At 33.4% G+C, this 14,240-nt stretch overlaps 1 protein-coding gene across 1 annotated transcript in view; it reads right to left on the bottom strand.

The window, feature by feature from the left end:
- LOC145261081 (large ribosomal subunit protein mL44-like) overlaps nt 1-14,240 on the bottom strand; it is a 125,672-nt gene that overhangs the window by 110,327 nt on the left and 1,105 nt on the right. Inside the window, exons 2-3 of the mRNA XM_080119261.1 lie at nt 9,489-9,615; nt 6,199-6,285 (exon numbers count right to left, since the gene is read on the bottom strand). Of these exons, the coding sequence (XP_079975387.1) occupies nt 6,199-6,285; nt 9,489-9,615 (214 nt within the window). The remainder of the gene's footprint in view (nt 1-6,198; nt 6,286-9,488; nt 9,616-14,240) is intronic.

The following is a 14,240-nucleotide window of genomic DNA, read 5'->3' as shown; positions in this document are numbered from 1 at the left end:
GGGATAATTTATCATCTAGGCTGGTTTAATTTTTTTTTTTTTTTTTTTTTTTTTTTTACACAGTGATCACCATTTATCAAGGCCCGGAAGCCACTCAGGGATAAGGGTTATTGCAAGTACATTACGGGGTTTAGGTTAAGATTTAGGGTTTTGTTTTGGGATTAGGGATAATTTATCATCTAGGCTGGTTAAATTTATTGTCGTGTACTCAAAAGTTATAAAAGAACCTTTTTTCTTCCAATTTATCAAAAGTCGTCTACTTCGCTTCATATTGGTTGACCACATCTGTTACCGTTTGCTGATTGGCTGATCAGCAACTTGACCAGTGCTCGATATATTCTAGCGGTGTGTAAGTTTCCCGACATTTATGAGAAATCCAGTTTGTAATATTCATCAGTACCCAAATTTGATAACTTTTTTATTTTGTTGCATTTGAGAACCATTTCAAGTCTTTATAATATTTGAATTATTCGGACTATGGTTCTCATCTGGAGTTTTATTCTCACAATGTTTCGGCTGATGTAACCTCCGAACTTCTTCAAGATGTTGTCAAACTCTGAAATCTGTGTGGAATTTTGAACAGAAGTCTTTATTTACTTCACAGGGGTAGCATGCTTTCATTCTGCCAGCCATGACATGGTAGTCTTGAGTAATTTGCAATTGTATTCATACTACTGGCCACATAAATCTTCAACCTCCAGAACAGTGTCGTTGAGAACTAAATTTTGCTTATCTATATATTTAAAAGGCAAAATGTGTGTTAGTGTTAGTGTGCATGTGTGTGTGTGTGTGTGTGTGTGTGTTTGTATGTCTCGCAAAAACTTTCAACAGAGACGATGGATTTTCACCAGATGGGTATCATGGAAAAATTGACTAAAAACATTCCTTTTTCTACAGGGAGGGGTAGCAAAAAATTGTTCCTTCATGACAAGATAGCTAAATATGCAAACCACGTTTCTTTCTTGAATTAGTTTAAAGTTTATAAAAACCGACCCAATTTCATTGACAAGCTCTTAGCTCAGTGGATAAAGGATCGGCCTCATTATCTTAAGGTTGCAAGTTCGAACGGTTTGTTTTTTGTTTCGCCATTTTTTCGGGGTTTTTTTTATCACGTTTTTTAAGTTTAACATTGTTTGTTTTGCATCATGCTTGTTTTTTTTTTTGTTTTTTTATATCACGTTTGTTTGTTTTTTGTTTTTTTTTGTTTTTTATATCACGTTTGTTTTTTGTTTTTTTTGTTTTTTTATATTATGTTTGTTTGTTTTTTGTTTTTTTTTGTTTTTATATCACGTTTGTTTTTTGTCTTTTTTTGTTTTTTATATCACGTTTGTTTGTTTTTTTTTTATATCACGTTTGTTTGTTTTTTGGTTTTTATATCACGTTTGTTTTTTGGTTTTTTTATATCACGTTTGTTTGTTTTTTGGTTTTTTATATCACGTTTGTTTGTTTTTTGGTTTTTTTATATCACGTTTGTTTGTTTTTTGGTTTTTTTATATCACGTTTGTTTGTTTTTTGGTTTTTTTATATCACGTTTGTTTTTTGTTTTTGTTTTTTATATCACGTTTGTTTTTTTTTTTTGTTTTTTATATCACGTTTGCTTTCTTTTTTGTTCGTTTTGCATCACATTGGTTTTTTTGGGGGGGTTTTTTATATCACGTTCGTTTTTTTTGTTTTTTATATCACATTTGCTGTTTTTTTGGGTTTTTTTATATAATGTTTGCTGTTTTTTGTTTTTTTTTTATATCATGTTTGCTGTTTTTTGGGGTTTTTTTTATATCACGTTTGCTGTTTTTTGGGGGTTTTTTTATATCACGTTTGCTGTTTTTTTTGTTTTTTTTTATATCACGTTTGCTGTTTTTTTTTGTTTTTTTTAAGTTTTAACATCGTTTACTTATTTTGCTGTTTTCGTTGTTTTTTGTTTTTTAAATATTTAAGCAGGTTTTTTTTTTTTTTACACAGGAATCACATTATCAAGGCCAAGAGGCCACTCGAGGATAAGGGTTAAAGGGTGTGCAGTAGAAATTGGACAATATAGTAATCATTAGTAATGGAAATTCAGTAAATTTGTTAACTTATATGAAACGGCTCATCAAGAACTTGTTTACGTTAGACTTGAAGATAACCATATTGTAGTCAGCCGGAAAGCAGGAAAACGGAAGACAATTCCACAGGTGTGCAGTTCTAAGAAAGAAGCTTTATTCATGGAATCTACGTTTATGTTTAGGCACAGATAAAGAAAAGAGTGGGGGGAGTTATTGATAGTGTTTTCAGCTAGACGAGTGTTTCTTGTGAAAGTTTGGCAAAGGGGATCATAGACTGAAGCTCAGTCGAACACTTTCCATGAAAATAACGATACATCAGAGACAAACTCACAACATCTCTTCTGTGGGATAGAAGTTGCAGGGAAGAGAAAAGGACATCTACGAGGCTACGAAGTCTATTTTGAACTCTATCAAGGCAGGACAAGTCCTTTCTAGCAGCTCCTGCCCAGATGTGGCAACAGTATTCTATCCTTGGACGTACCTGGCTCTTATATAGATAGAGAATTGCATCAGCAGTGAGATATCTACTAGATCGATAGAAAGATCCCACCATTTTTCCAGCAGCCTTGGCAGCAGATTTTATGTACGTGTTCCATTTAAGATCAGGAGTAAGGGTCAAGCCCAGAAGCTTGTCAAAACTTGAGGCCTCCTCAAGACGAGAGCCATTCATTTCAATTGATGCCAGATGTGGATCAGAATGTTGATGATGTAAAGAGAGAAGCTTGGTTTTAGATGCATTAAAAGTAACCAGCCACTCCTTTCCCCATTGTACCACGTGCTCAAGATCAGAGGAGAGAGAATCGGAGAGAACTTGGTCATTTACTGTCTTAGATGTGCTACCATAGATAGTAGTGTTAAGTTAGAGTATCCTTTAATTGCGAACTCTTCTAGGGAAATAGCCTGTCCAATGCCAGTTTTGCTTAAAAAAAAAAAAAGGGCCTCGTTTAGTCTCCTGTAATTGGGTTTCAACCTCTGGAAGGTTAGAACATAGACCTCTGATGTTGGAGAAGGAGACATGGTAGTAGGGGTCTACGTTGGAAGTTGGAGAACCGGGTTATTACGTTCACTTATTTTTTATTTTCCATTTTATTTTGACCTACCCCCCCACACACACACACACACCTCACCCGGGCAATGCTGAGTACCCCTGTTGATTATTTTATGTTACATCATCAGTTCACAAGAACCAGTGATCTAACAGATAGAGTACTAATTTAAAAAAAATTTTTTTTTTTTTACTTGGGAGTCACCACTTATCAAGGTCTGAAAGCCACTCGAGGATAAGGGTTAATGAATGTAAGATGGTAGTTTAGTACTCGTTAATGGTGTAGTTTGGAAAGATTTGGATCATTTAAGGGGACGGCTCAACAAGAACTTGTTTACAATGAATTTGAAGGCTACCATTTTGTAATCTACTGGGAAACAGGCCAGTCGAACAGTGTTTCACAAGAGAGCAGTTCTAAGAAAGAAACTTTGCCCATAGAATCTGTGTTTAGATTTAGGCACATATAGAGAATGGGAGAAATTGTTGATAGTCGAGTGTTTTTTGTGAAAGTTTGGCAAAGAGGGAGCATAGATTGAAGCTCAGACGAGCATTTGCCATAAAAATAACAATAGAGCAGAGACAGGCTTGCAACGTCTCTTCTGTGGGAAAGAGATTGTAGGAAAGAGAAAGTAGCACCACCAACTAGGTTTCAAAGCTGGTTTTGAACTCTATCAAGGCTGGATAGGGCGCGCCAAGTAGCTCCTGCTTAGATGTGGCAACAGTACTCCATTTTAGGGCATACCTGGCTCTGGTACAAATGTTCCTGAGTTTGACAAAGATCTCAGAGTTCAAAGAGATACACTTGAAGAAGGTTACAGGTTGCATCAACGGAAACATTGTGAAATTAGAACAGTGGTTTGAATAATACAAATTGTTTTATTTAATGATAGTTATACACATGAAAAAATTAGAAATACTTAAAATATATGAATAATGGCATCCAGAGAACTAGTAATACCAGAAAAAGCTGGCTGGTGTCATCAAATCAAGTTGTCTGAAGATATTGGCTTCCAGAGACAAAATGCACCTAACATTGATGTTTTTTTTCCATTTTATTTTATTTTCCTTTGGACAAAATTAATTATGTTCTATAAAACCAAAAACAAAAGACCCCTCGTTTTCCTTTTTCTCTTTACAAAACAACCAAACACAATGAATAAATATTTGAAGATATAAAGAACTTGAAATATAAAAAACTTTTTTTTACCAAAATTACTGATAGTTTAATCTTAATTGGCAAAACATACAGTAAAATTTGTAAACAGATAAATCATTAAATGAAATGAAGGGGTAGGAGTTTACTGCTTGTCGGATTGTAATATAATGGGGTTGTATATTTTTATGAGTATATATATATATATATATATATATATATATATATATATATATATATATATATATATATATATACTAGCATTTAAGCCCGGCGTTGCTCAGGTGTTTGGAGGTGTAAGTTGAGCAAAAAAAAAAAAAAAAAAAAAAAAAAAAAAAGAAAAAGAAACAAAAAGCGGTAAATTTTTTTAACTTTGACCCCTATTATGACCCCATAACATTTATTGTTTTGGGCTCCAATTAAGTTATTATTAAGTTAGATCCATGTCCAAGGAACCTATATCTAAAATTTCAAATGTTTAGACCCAAAATTTTCGGAGGAGTTTGGTAGAGTTCTCAAAGGTCAAATCGTTGAACTTTGACCCCTTAACAGCCAGATTTCTGGCCGAAAACCGATTACATAGACTTTCCCAAATCTCAGTACCCTGTATATCAAATTTCGAGTCTGTAAAACTGAAAATTGACAGAGTTATTGCGTTGGAAAATGTACACACACACACTTTTATATATATATAATAGATACGCGTATCTATGACCGTCTAGTGCTGTGATGGTGTGCATGTGTATATACGTGTGACCGTCTATATCTAAAGTTTGTTGTGTGTGTATGTACATTTAAATACAGTTTGTGACGGAACAATAACATATATAAATACCTTTAAAACCCAAAGGACAAATCAACATCCAATTAGGAAACATATCTGGTTCACCTTTGGTCTTGTCTAGACGGAAAAGCCGCAATGAAAATTCTCAAGAACGACAGAGCCTCTGGTTTTATTTTCAGCAACTTTTTATTCCAGATTGTTTTTTTCCCTCCAAGTCTGGTTTACGTTCTGACTGTTGCAATTTCTGACGTCCTTTGCTTGGAGCCATCACAATCTATCGACCGCCTCTCTCTCTCTCTCTCTCTGACGACCCATATTAACTCTTTTCTCTAATTTACACGTATCTCAAAAAGACTATCTTCTTCTCTAAATGACGTCATCAGTATACGCTACTAAGATAATCACCTGATGTTTTTACATGTCAACTAAATTTTTATGATAACGGTTGCAAGTTAACATTTTTAAGTTGATATAAATAAATATTTACACAGGGGACTCATTAATATGTAACATATTGATGTTGGCATTCGGTAGATGTTCAGCGTAAATGGAGACGCTCTGATATTATTGTAGCTCTTTTGTTAAAACTGCAAAAGTATTTATCTAAGCTAGCAGGGACGCCTGGCAAAGCCCGGTCATAAAGTATGCTTAAATATGATATTTTAATTCTTGCAGATTTTGTATATATTATTATAGAGTTAATGTTTTATCGATTTTTATATATTATAAAGTTGCGATTTCAAAAATAAAAAAAATATATCCATATGACTTGGGTGCATTAGCTTGAATCGAAACCAAAATAAAATCTTATGAAAAAAAAAAATATATATATATAATTCGAGTTCCTTCAGCCATAATCGAAAACAAAACTTATGAAGAATTATTGATAAAATTATTTATAAAAAAAAACTAGATTACTGGAGTGCCATCAGTTATAATTGAAACCGAAACCAAAACTTAAGAAGAATTCTTGATAAAATTATTTATAACAAGAAATAGAAGTGCATAACAATTAAACGACCCGAATGTAAGTGTGACACAGAAAATAACACACACGCTTTCGTATTAATATACAGAAGATGAGGATTCATTAAAACTTTTAGACGTGAACAAATTTGCGATATCCCTGAAATAATAAATGACCATACATCAAGACATTATTAGTGGGACTTACGGATTTATGAAAATCGTTCGTAACGTATCATCGTTGAAGTTCTCTCCCAGACGCTGACCAAATGCGTAAACTTCAGCATCATAATTCCTGAAAGATGAAAATAAAAACAAAATTTAAAAAAAAAAAAAAACAAAAAGAAAAAATCTAATTTCAGGCAAGTTAAATTTCAACACAAGACAATCATTATTTAATAATATCAAGTTTTCAATAAAATCTGAGACAAATCTTTTTAGATGAGGATTCATTATTTGGATTATGTGGACTGTTAAATTGTCTCCCTTTGTATTAAGAGAAAGAGTTGTGTTCTTCATACTTAGAGTGATCTCCCTTGCTTGTTCTTGTGGATTATTAACTGTGTGACTATGATTAGAGTTGACATGAACTATTGTTGTCATCTTGGATTAGAACACCATTATTATATATATGATTATTAAAAATGAATAAAATCCCATGATATAACATTGAAATGAAGGCAGAGAGACCTAGAAGCTCAGTGTTTCACCTGTCTTATGTGGGCTTTCTCAAGAGGAATAGTCAATGATGAGAGAGTCGACTATTTAGGGGTATATATACTAATAGGGAGAGTCTTTATGTAAATTAAACATTTATATACATATATATATAGTTTATGATGGGTGTAAAAAAAAAAAAAAGAAATATATATCTTTATATATAAATCTGTGTTAGAGTGTGTGTGTGCATTTTTTGTGCATGTCCGTCAAAGGGGGGGGGGCTCGGGACGGTTACTCTTTCTTAGAACCTTTTATGCTTACTTAGATTATAATATCTACGATTTACGAAAGGGGGTGGTGAGTATCTTTTACTTGGGCGACTTTTACATGCTATTTCGCAGTATTTTTTAGTCTCCGCGTGTTTGTTTATTTGGCTTTTCAGTATATAAGCGAAACTGAACCCGTAGCAAAATGAGCCTCCCTGGCACTCGTGCTCGGGACGTCCAGAAAGCAACGAAGTTTGATCAATGCGAGAAAAACCCCTTATATCAGACAATTGCTATTCATTTGGACACTCCCCTTTTTATGGAGAGCTGGCTTTCCCCAACATCTTGGCGGGGAAACAAACAACATACGCAGAAACTGGCTTGCAGCCAAAGTTAAGTGCGGGATTTCATTCCCCAATGGCATGATGTTTGACCTCATTAAATTCACACACCTGTCACTTAACTTCTTAATCGTTTAATTTCACCCATGCTCAATTCTCTGCCCGCGTAGCTTGGCGGTAAGTTATCAGGCTTCAGGTTCAAGCCTATTTACCTACCAGAACTTTTTTTTTTCTTTTACACATCCAAACACTCGGGCAACGCTGGGTACCCCCGCTAGTATATATATATAAAAGAAATTAAGAATGGAGTATTTAGGTTTATCCTGTATCTAAACTGTTTTTGTTAATGATTAGCTTAATTATATTAGTAGATTGGGAAATGAGAGCATATTCGATTAGACGACATGTTGATTTATTATTTGGTTTGGTTTTACGGCATCTCAACCTTTTTTATTTTTTGTTTTTTAATGCCGAATTCCAATTTTTTTTTTTTTTTAAATAGATATTTTAATTTAATCATTGAGTCAAATCAGACTTTTTGTATCATTAGGTGATATTCTTTTATATAGATTTACTTTTTTCAGAAATGTTATTTTGTTGGAGTTTATTTTTTTAAATAGTTCCTTCATATTGTTGACATTGTAATAATTTTGCCGGATATGCGTGAGATCGCCACAATCCAAATTCAGGAGAATATTATTTTTACAATTGATTTTTCCAAGTACTCTAACCACTGCAACACGAGTCCTTGCGAATAGTTATAGTACGTATAAAAGGATCCGTTTGAAATTCCGTCCAAATTCTTCAGTTCGACAAGATACATCAACCAAAACATTGTGAAAATCACACTCAAGATGAGAACAGTAGTCCAACGAATCCAAATAATACGAATAACTAATCCTCATCTCAAAAATTCAGAAACATAAAACAAATCCAATTATTATCAATCCTCACTACCTGCATTTTTTTCATATATTGTCTAAAAATGTTGAGTTTTATTCAATAAAGCCACATCACCAAACCAGTATGGTGGAATTATTGTGAAAATATACTGTTCAATCGAACTATATATTTTTATAACCAGAATTTTTGATCGATTATCAAGACTTCATGCGACCATCTAATGTCCACCATTTTTTTTTGTCCTAATTTAATATTAACAATAGTTTTGTATTAAACTAAGAAAAAGAAAATGTTTTAAAATCAGTTAAAGCACAAAAAATATGTAACCAGATAGGTAGAAGAGTAAATTATCTTGCCTTTGGTAACATTTATTTGTTGCATATTTGTTTTGTATTTTATTTTGTTGGCTATTGTTAAAACTGTTTCATGTAAATATTGCTAATGAGAATAGTCATACTTGTCGTCATATTGTGTAGTGGGATATAATATCAGGAGCAACATATAACGGAAATATAACATATATAAATGTGATAAGAAGGGAATTCATTATTGATGATGGGGGCAGACAGTTAACACTTTGGAAGGGTGTTCCAGATAATGTTCATTAACAAAGACAATAGACAAAAACACATTACCTTTCGGTGGATGACAAACGAAGACAAAGGCTTACTTATAACATGAAGATATTTATTCCAGCCGGATGAGATGATGCTCAGGTATTCAATGCCTTGCAGAATTACATTGTCTTGTCTCCCTTTATGGTTTGCTTCCGAAAGGTGCTTCGGCTAACTCAACTCTCCCAATTCTCTGCAACTCCAAACTCTTCTGACTCTCCTCTCAGACTAACTTAACTGAATATATTGTTATCTATCTTTCTTTGTGACGTCAGAACGTGCTCAGACATGGAAATGTCTCCTCACGTGGATTCTACATATTACATATGTCTCCAACACGTTTTTGAAAACATGATAAAAATTCCTTAATTTACATTGTTCGATTCTACTTGCTTTGACTCAATTAGTTGTATAATTATTTCTCACACAATGGACAATGCTCTACATTTCTATCATCGTATCGAAATTGCAATATGTTTTTTATTTTTTAAACTTTTGATTACTGGGTTCGATTCTAGCCTTTTCCTTTAATAAATAGTATTTTCAATTCTATTAATTTTGTTTATCTAATTACCGGGATCTGTTCCCTTCCATATACAACATTCATCCGTAAAAGTGATTTTGGTGACAGGCCATAAACTCTCCGCCCTCAAAAGAGGAGGTAATGCCTAGTTGGATTGGCCTCCTGAGATTGAACAGAAAAAAAAATCTTACCAATTGCTCCATTCTGAACGATGCCGTTCTTTTTCCGGACCTGCTTGCAATCTTCTGTGGTATAATTCCATCAAATATGGCCGCATCCATCTTTTGTAACCACGGCAACCAACAGCATTTGCTGTGACTAGGTAAAAAAATAAATAAATTTTGGAAAATGTAGATTTTGTTATAATAAATTTGGTAAAAATTGCTTTAAAATAGTTTAAGAATGTCATTCGAACAACCCGAGATTCTTTCGTCAAGAACAAGAAGTAACACATTTTAATTAAGACAAATTGGCTCCATTTTTTTTTTTTTCCGTTAAAAATTTTTATTAAAAAAAAAAAAATCAACAAATTTGTTTTTCAGACTAATGGTGGAATTAGATAATTTGTTGATATATTTGTTTTTCATTGTGTTTTTTATTGGTAAACATTTACTATAAAAAAAAGACATTTACGATTTTTAAAAATATATTGTTTTTCTCTTTTAGCTCAAAGGAATATTTCTTTTTATATTTGTCACATTTTTTTTAATATTCTCCTTAAGTTTTTTTAATATTCTCCTTAAGTTTTTTTAATATTCTCCTTAAGTTTGAAAAATAAATGAGTAAAAAAAACTTGTTTGTTTTTTTACAAAGATTTTTAACAAAAAACAATTTATTGTGCCTAAAAATCACATGGATGAAGAATCAGTAATTCTAAAATACCTCATTGCATAAAACTATCATATACATATATATATACAACTAGCCTTATTTTGATGTCTGAATATCAAAACTTCGATTGTGTTTAATTATCCTGGCTTTTGAGTTTTGAAGTGTGAAATTCGGTGAATATGTTAAGTAAAATAATTTAAGTTAAGCAAAACAAAAAATTTTTTTTAATATTTATACGAAAAAAGCCATTTTAAAATCTTTGATAAATAAATTAACAATTTCTTTTTAGCGAGCCGAATAATGCATGACCATTATTAAACAGGGCATGCTTTGAAGAATCGATACAAAAAAAAAAAAAAAATCGATAACTATTGTGCCCTTTGTGTTAAAAATATCATTATTTTTTCGATCAAGTTTGGAAACGTTTGTCGCCTTTCGACTACGGTGGACCAAACGCGCTAAAATAATTTTTTTTATTCTGCTTTAAATTGCCCCCCTCCCCATTTTTGAGAGCCTGGCCCCCACATACATACACATTAAAAACCAAACTCATACAAATGGTCACCCATCTGGTACTGGCCAGCCTCAGCGTTAATAATACATTGAAATTTTCGTCACTGAAAAATAAGTTTTTTTTTGGCTTTTTGGTCTTCCGTAGTTTGCTTTTTATCAAGCACAAATGTAAACAGTAATCAAATCGACTCGAAGTAACTGGTTGCCTATATGAATAAGTGGAATTATTTGAAATCCAGGTACTTTTTTTTTTTTTTTTATTCAATTTTCACCCCAAACAAGGCACAGTGCCACTTTGAAGCAGGGGGCTACTATCTGGGACTTAATTTGCGGGGTCATTATGAAGGGAGATGAGTAGAAAGATGTTTGTTAACATTACACTTGAACTTCTGCATATCATTGCAGTTGGGAAAGCAGAATCCCGGAAGGGAGTTCCAAAGACCCGCAGTTCTGGGGAAGAAACTATTGGAGTAAAAGGCTTTCTTGCACCTAGGGATCTCTACTGTAAAGGGATGAGACTTAGTAGCTTGTCGGGTTTGTCGGGGGTAGTTACGTCGGGGAGGTACAAGTGTTTGCAGTTCGTCAGAGCATTCACCATTGAAGTATTTGTAGAACAGGCAGAGGGATGCAACATCTCGTCGATGGGACAGAGGCTGAAGCCTAGATGACAGTTCAGGACCTATCAGGTTGGCGACTCTCTTTTGAACCCTGTCCAGGAGCGAGAGACAAGAAGCAGATGCACCAGCCCAGATGTGACAACAGTACTCCATACATGGGTGAATGGTTGCCTTATAGAGGTATAGGATACTGTCAGGCATAAGTAGTTTTCTAGCACGGTAGAGGGAGCCAATCTTCCTTGCAGCAGCCTTGGCAATGCTCTCAATGTATCTATTCCAGTTCATATTCCCTGTAAACGTTAGGCCGAGGAGTTTAAAAGAAGTACTTTCAGGTAATGTATTCTTGGCCATTGCTATTGGTGGCAGAGAAGGTTTCTTGTAGTTATTGAAGGAAACAAGCTTAGTCTTAGCAGCATTGAATGTGACCAACCATTTTTGTCCCCATTCCACTACGGATTGGAGGTCATCCTCTAGCGTTTCTGGCATTTCCTTGGATATGTGTTCATTTGTTTTCCCCTCATATCTGTTATAGAGAGTGGTGTCATCGGCAAATATACCCATCTCCGAAACAATTTTATCAGGGAGGTCGTTTATGAATATCAGGAATAATAGAGGTCCAAGGATAGACCCCTGAGGTACTCCCGCATTTATGTCGTATTGTTTGGATGTACGACCGTCGAGGACAACTTTGATTTTTCTATTACTTATAATATTTTTGCATATTCTCATAGAAAATCACCCTAAATCTTAGTTAGACAAGAAATAAACAAATTAATTCTTTCAAAAACCTTTTTTTTTTTAACTATTTATATACGTTTTTTGTGCAAAACAAAAAACGCCAATTGTTAACTTTTGGGGAAAATTTTACATTTAAAATTTAATTAAATTTAGTAGAAAATTTTTTTACATTATTCTGCTTTCTATATGATAAAATTCAGGGTTTTATCTTTCTGGAAAAAAAAAGTTACTCAGAAATAATGGATTTTAATAAATGTAATTTCGTTTTAAAAAACAACAACAACTTGATTTTTCGGCCATTTTTGGCGGTGTCTAATCTAAGGCTTTTGACAGGGTATAGCACGATGGTCTTCGAAGGAAAATTAGATCATATGGTATCACTGGAAGAATACATAATGTAATTAAATCTTTAAGTAAGAGAAAAATCCAGGTTGTCCTCGATGGTCGTACATCTAAACAATATGATATAAATGCGTCTGTCCTTGGACCTTTAGTATTCTTGATATTCATAAATGACCTCCCTGATAAAATTGTTTCTGAGATGGGTATATTTGCTGACGATACCACTCTCTATAACAGGTACGAGGGGAAAACAAATGAACACATATCTAAAGAAATGGCAAAAACACTAGAGGATGACCTTCAATTGAGAGCATTGCCAAGAAGGTAGGCTCTCTCTACCATGCTAGAAAGCTACTTACGCCTGAAAGTATCCTGTACCTCTATAAGGCCACCATTCGCCCATGTATGGAGTACTGTTGTCACATTTGTCTATCCCGCCTTGACAGGGTTCAAAAGAGAGTCGCCAACCTAATAGGTCCTGAACTGTCATCTAAGCTTCAGCCTCTGTCCCATTGATGAAATGTTGCATCCCTCTGCCTGTTCTCCAAGTACTTTAATGGAGAATGTTCTGATGAACTACAAGGACTTGTACCCCCTCGACGTGAATACCCCCGACAAACAGCTAAATCCCACCCCTTTACAGTAGATATCCCTAGGTGTAAGAAAGCCTTCTACTCCAATAGTTTCTTCCCCAGAACTGCTAGACTTTGGAACTCGCTTCCGGGATTCTGCTTTCCCAACTGTACTGACATGCAGAAGTTCAGGTCTAATGTGAACAGACATCTTGCTACTCATCTCCTTTCATAATAACCCTGCAACTTATGTCCCCGATAGTAGCCCCCTACTTCAAAGTGGCACTGTGCCTTGTTTGGGGTGAAAATTGAATAAAAAACAAATTTTAAAACAAAGTGACGTCAGACAAATTTTAAGGTACGGATGACCAACACTGTATATTATGTTGCTTCTTTTTTTTTTTTTTTAAATTAAAAAAAAAAAAGACGTTTTATTCAAACAGTCTTTATTTGAACTTTTATAACAAAATCATAACCTTTATAATAAAAATTATGTTTATGAACTGTGTTTTTTTTTTTTTTGATCAAAACATAAAAATTTAATTGTTATAAAAAAAAAAAAAAAAAAAATATCGAAACGCCTGCATTTATGAATCTGCGATTTCCACGAAGTTACTCGGAAGATGACGGGAATAACCGGAAATGGCCGCGCGAGTCTTATTACAAAGCACACACATTGTTACAACTCCCCCAGTCCCCCACTCCCCATATTAAGAATGGCGATGACCACTGAAATTCATAAAGTAATACATTGGAAAATAATAATAATGGTTATCTTTCAGATGCAAGGTTCATTGTTTACTTGCGGTTTTAACGATGTAAGATTCCGTTGTACGGAAGACCAAATCGGCCAAAATGTCTATGATGTTTTTATTGGCGCTTTTCTTCGTATTTTTAATAACATTTTTTTGCACCATTTACAAGTTCTTTTTACAAATAATTTTTTTAATACTGTAATAGTAAAATAAAGATACATTTATTAATTATACGGAAAAAGTATCTCGTAATGTTTTCACACGAGATTTTTTTCCTGTTGATTTCTCTTTTTTTTTTTAATATTAAAATTGATTTAAAGTGATTTTCAAGCCTTTAACACGACGGAGTTTATAATGAAAACCAAATTACCGTTAAAATTAAAATAATCTTTATTAGAAATTTGTAACAAAATAACAAAATTATAAAACTATTAGATTAAAATTGAGAACTTTTACTTAAACAACGTGAACATTTTATAATGAGTGTTTTCATGAAATGTATTTTTAATAATAAAAAAAGTGAACTTTTTTTACTTAAACTTCATAAAAAAAACGTATCCAATATAGAATTTTAC

Source organism: Euprymna scolopes, chromosome 37 (genome assembly GCF_053919585.1).
Source record: "Euprymna scolopes isolate OS-2025 chromosome 37, ASM5391958v1, whole genome shotgun sequence".
In the NCBI taxonomy this organism is placed as follows: Eukaryota; Metazoa; Mollusca; class Cephalopoda; order Sepiida; family Sepiolidae; genus Euprymna; species Euprymna scolopes.
The sequence above is the reverse complement of the archived record's forward strand: the minus strand, read 5'-3'. Positions and strand labels throughout refer to the sequence as shown.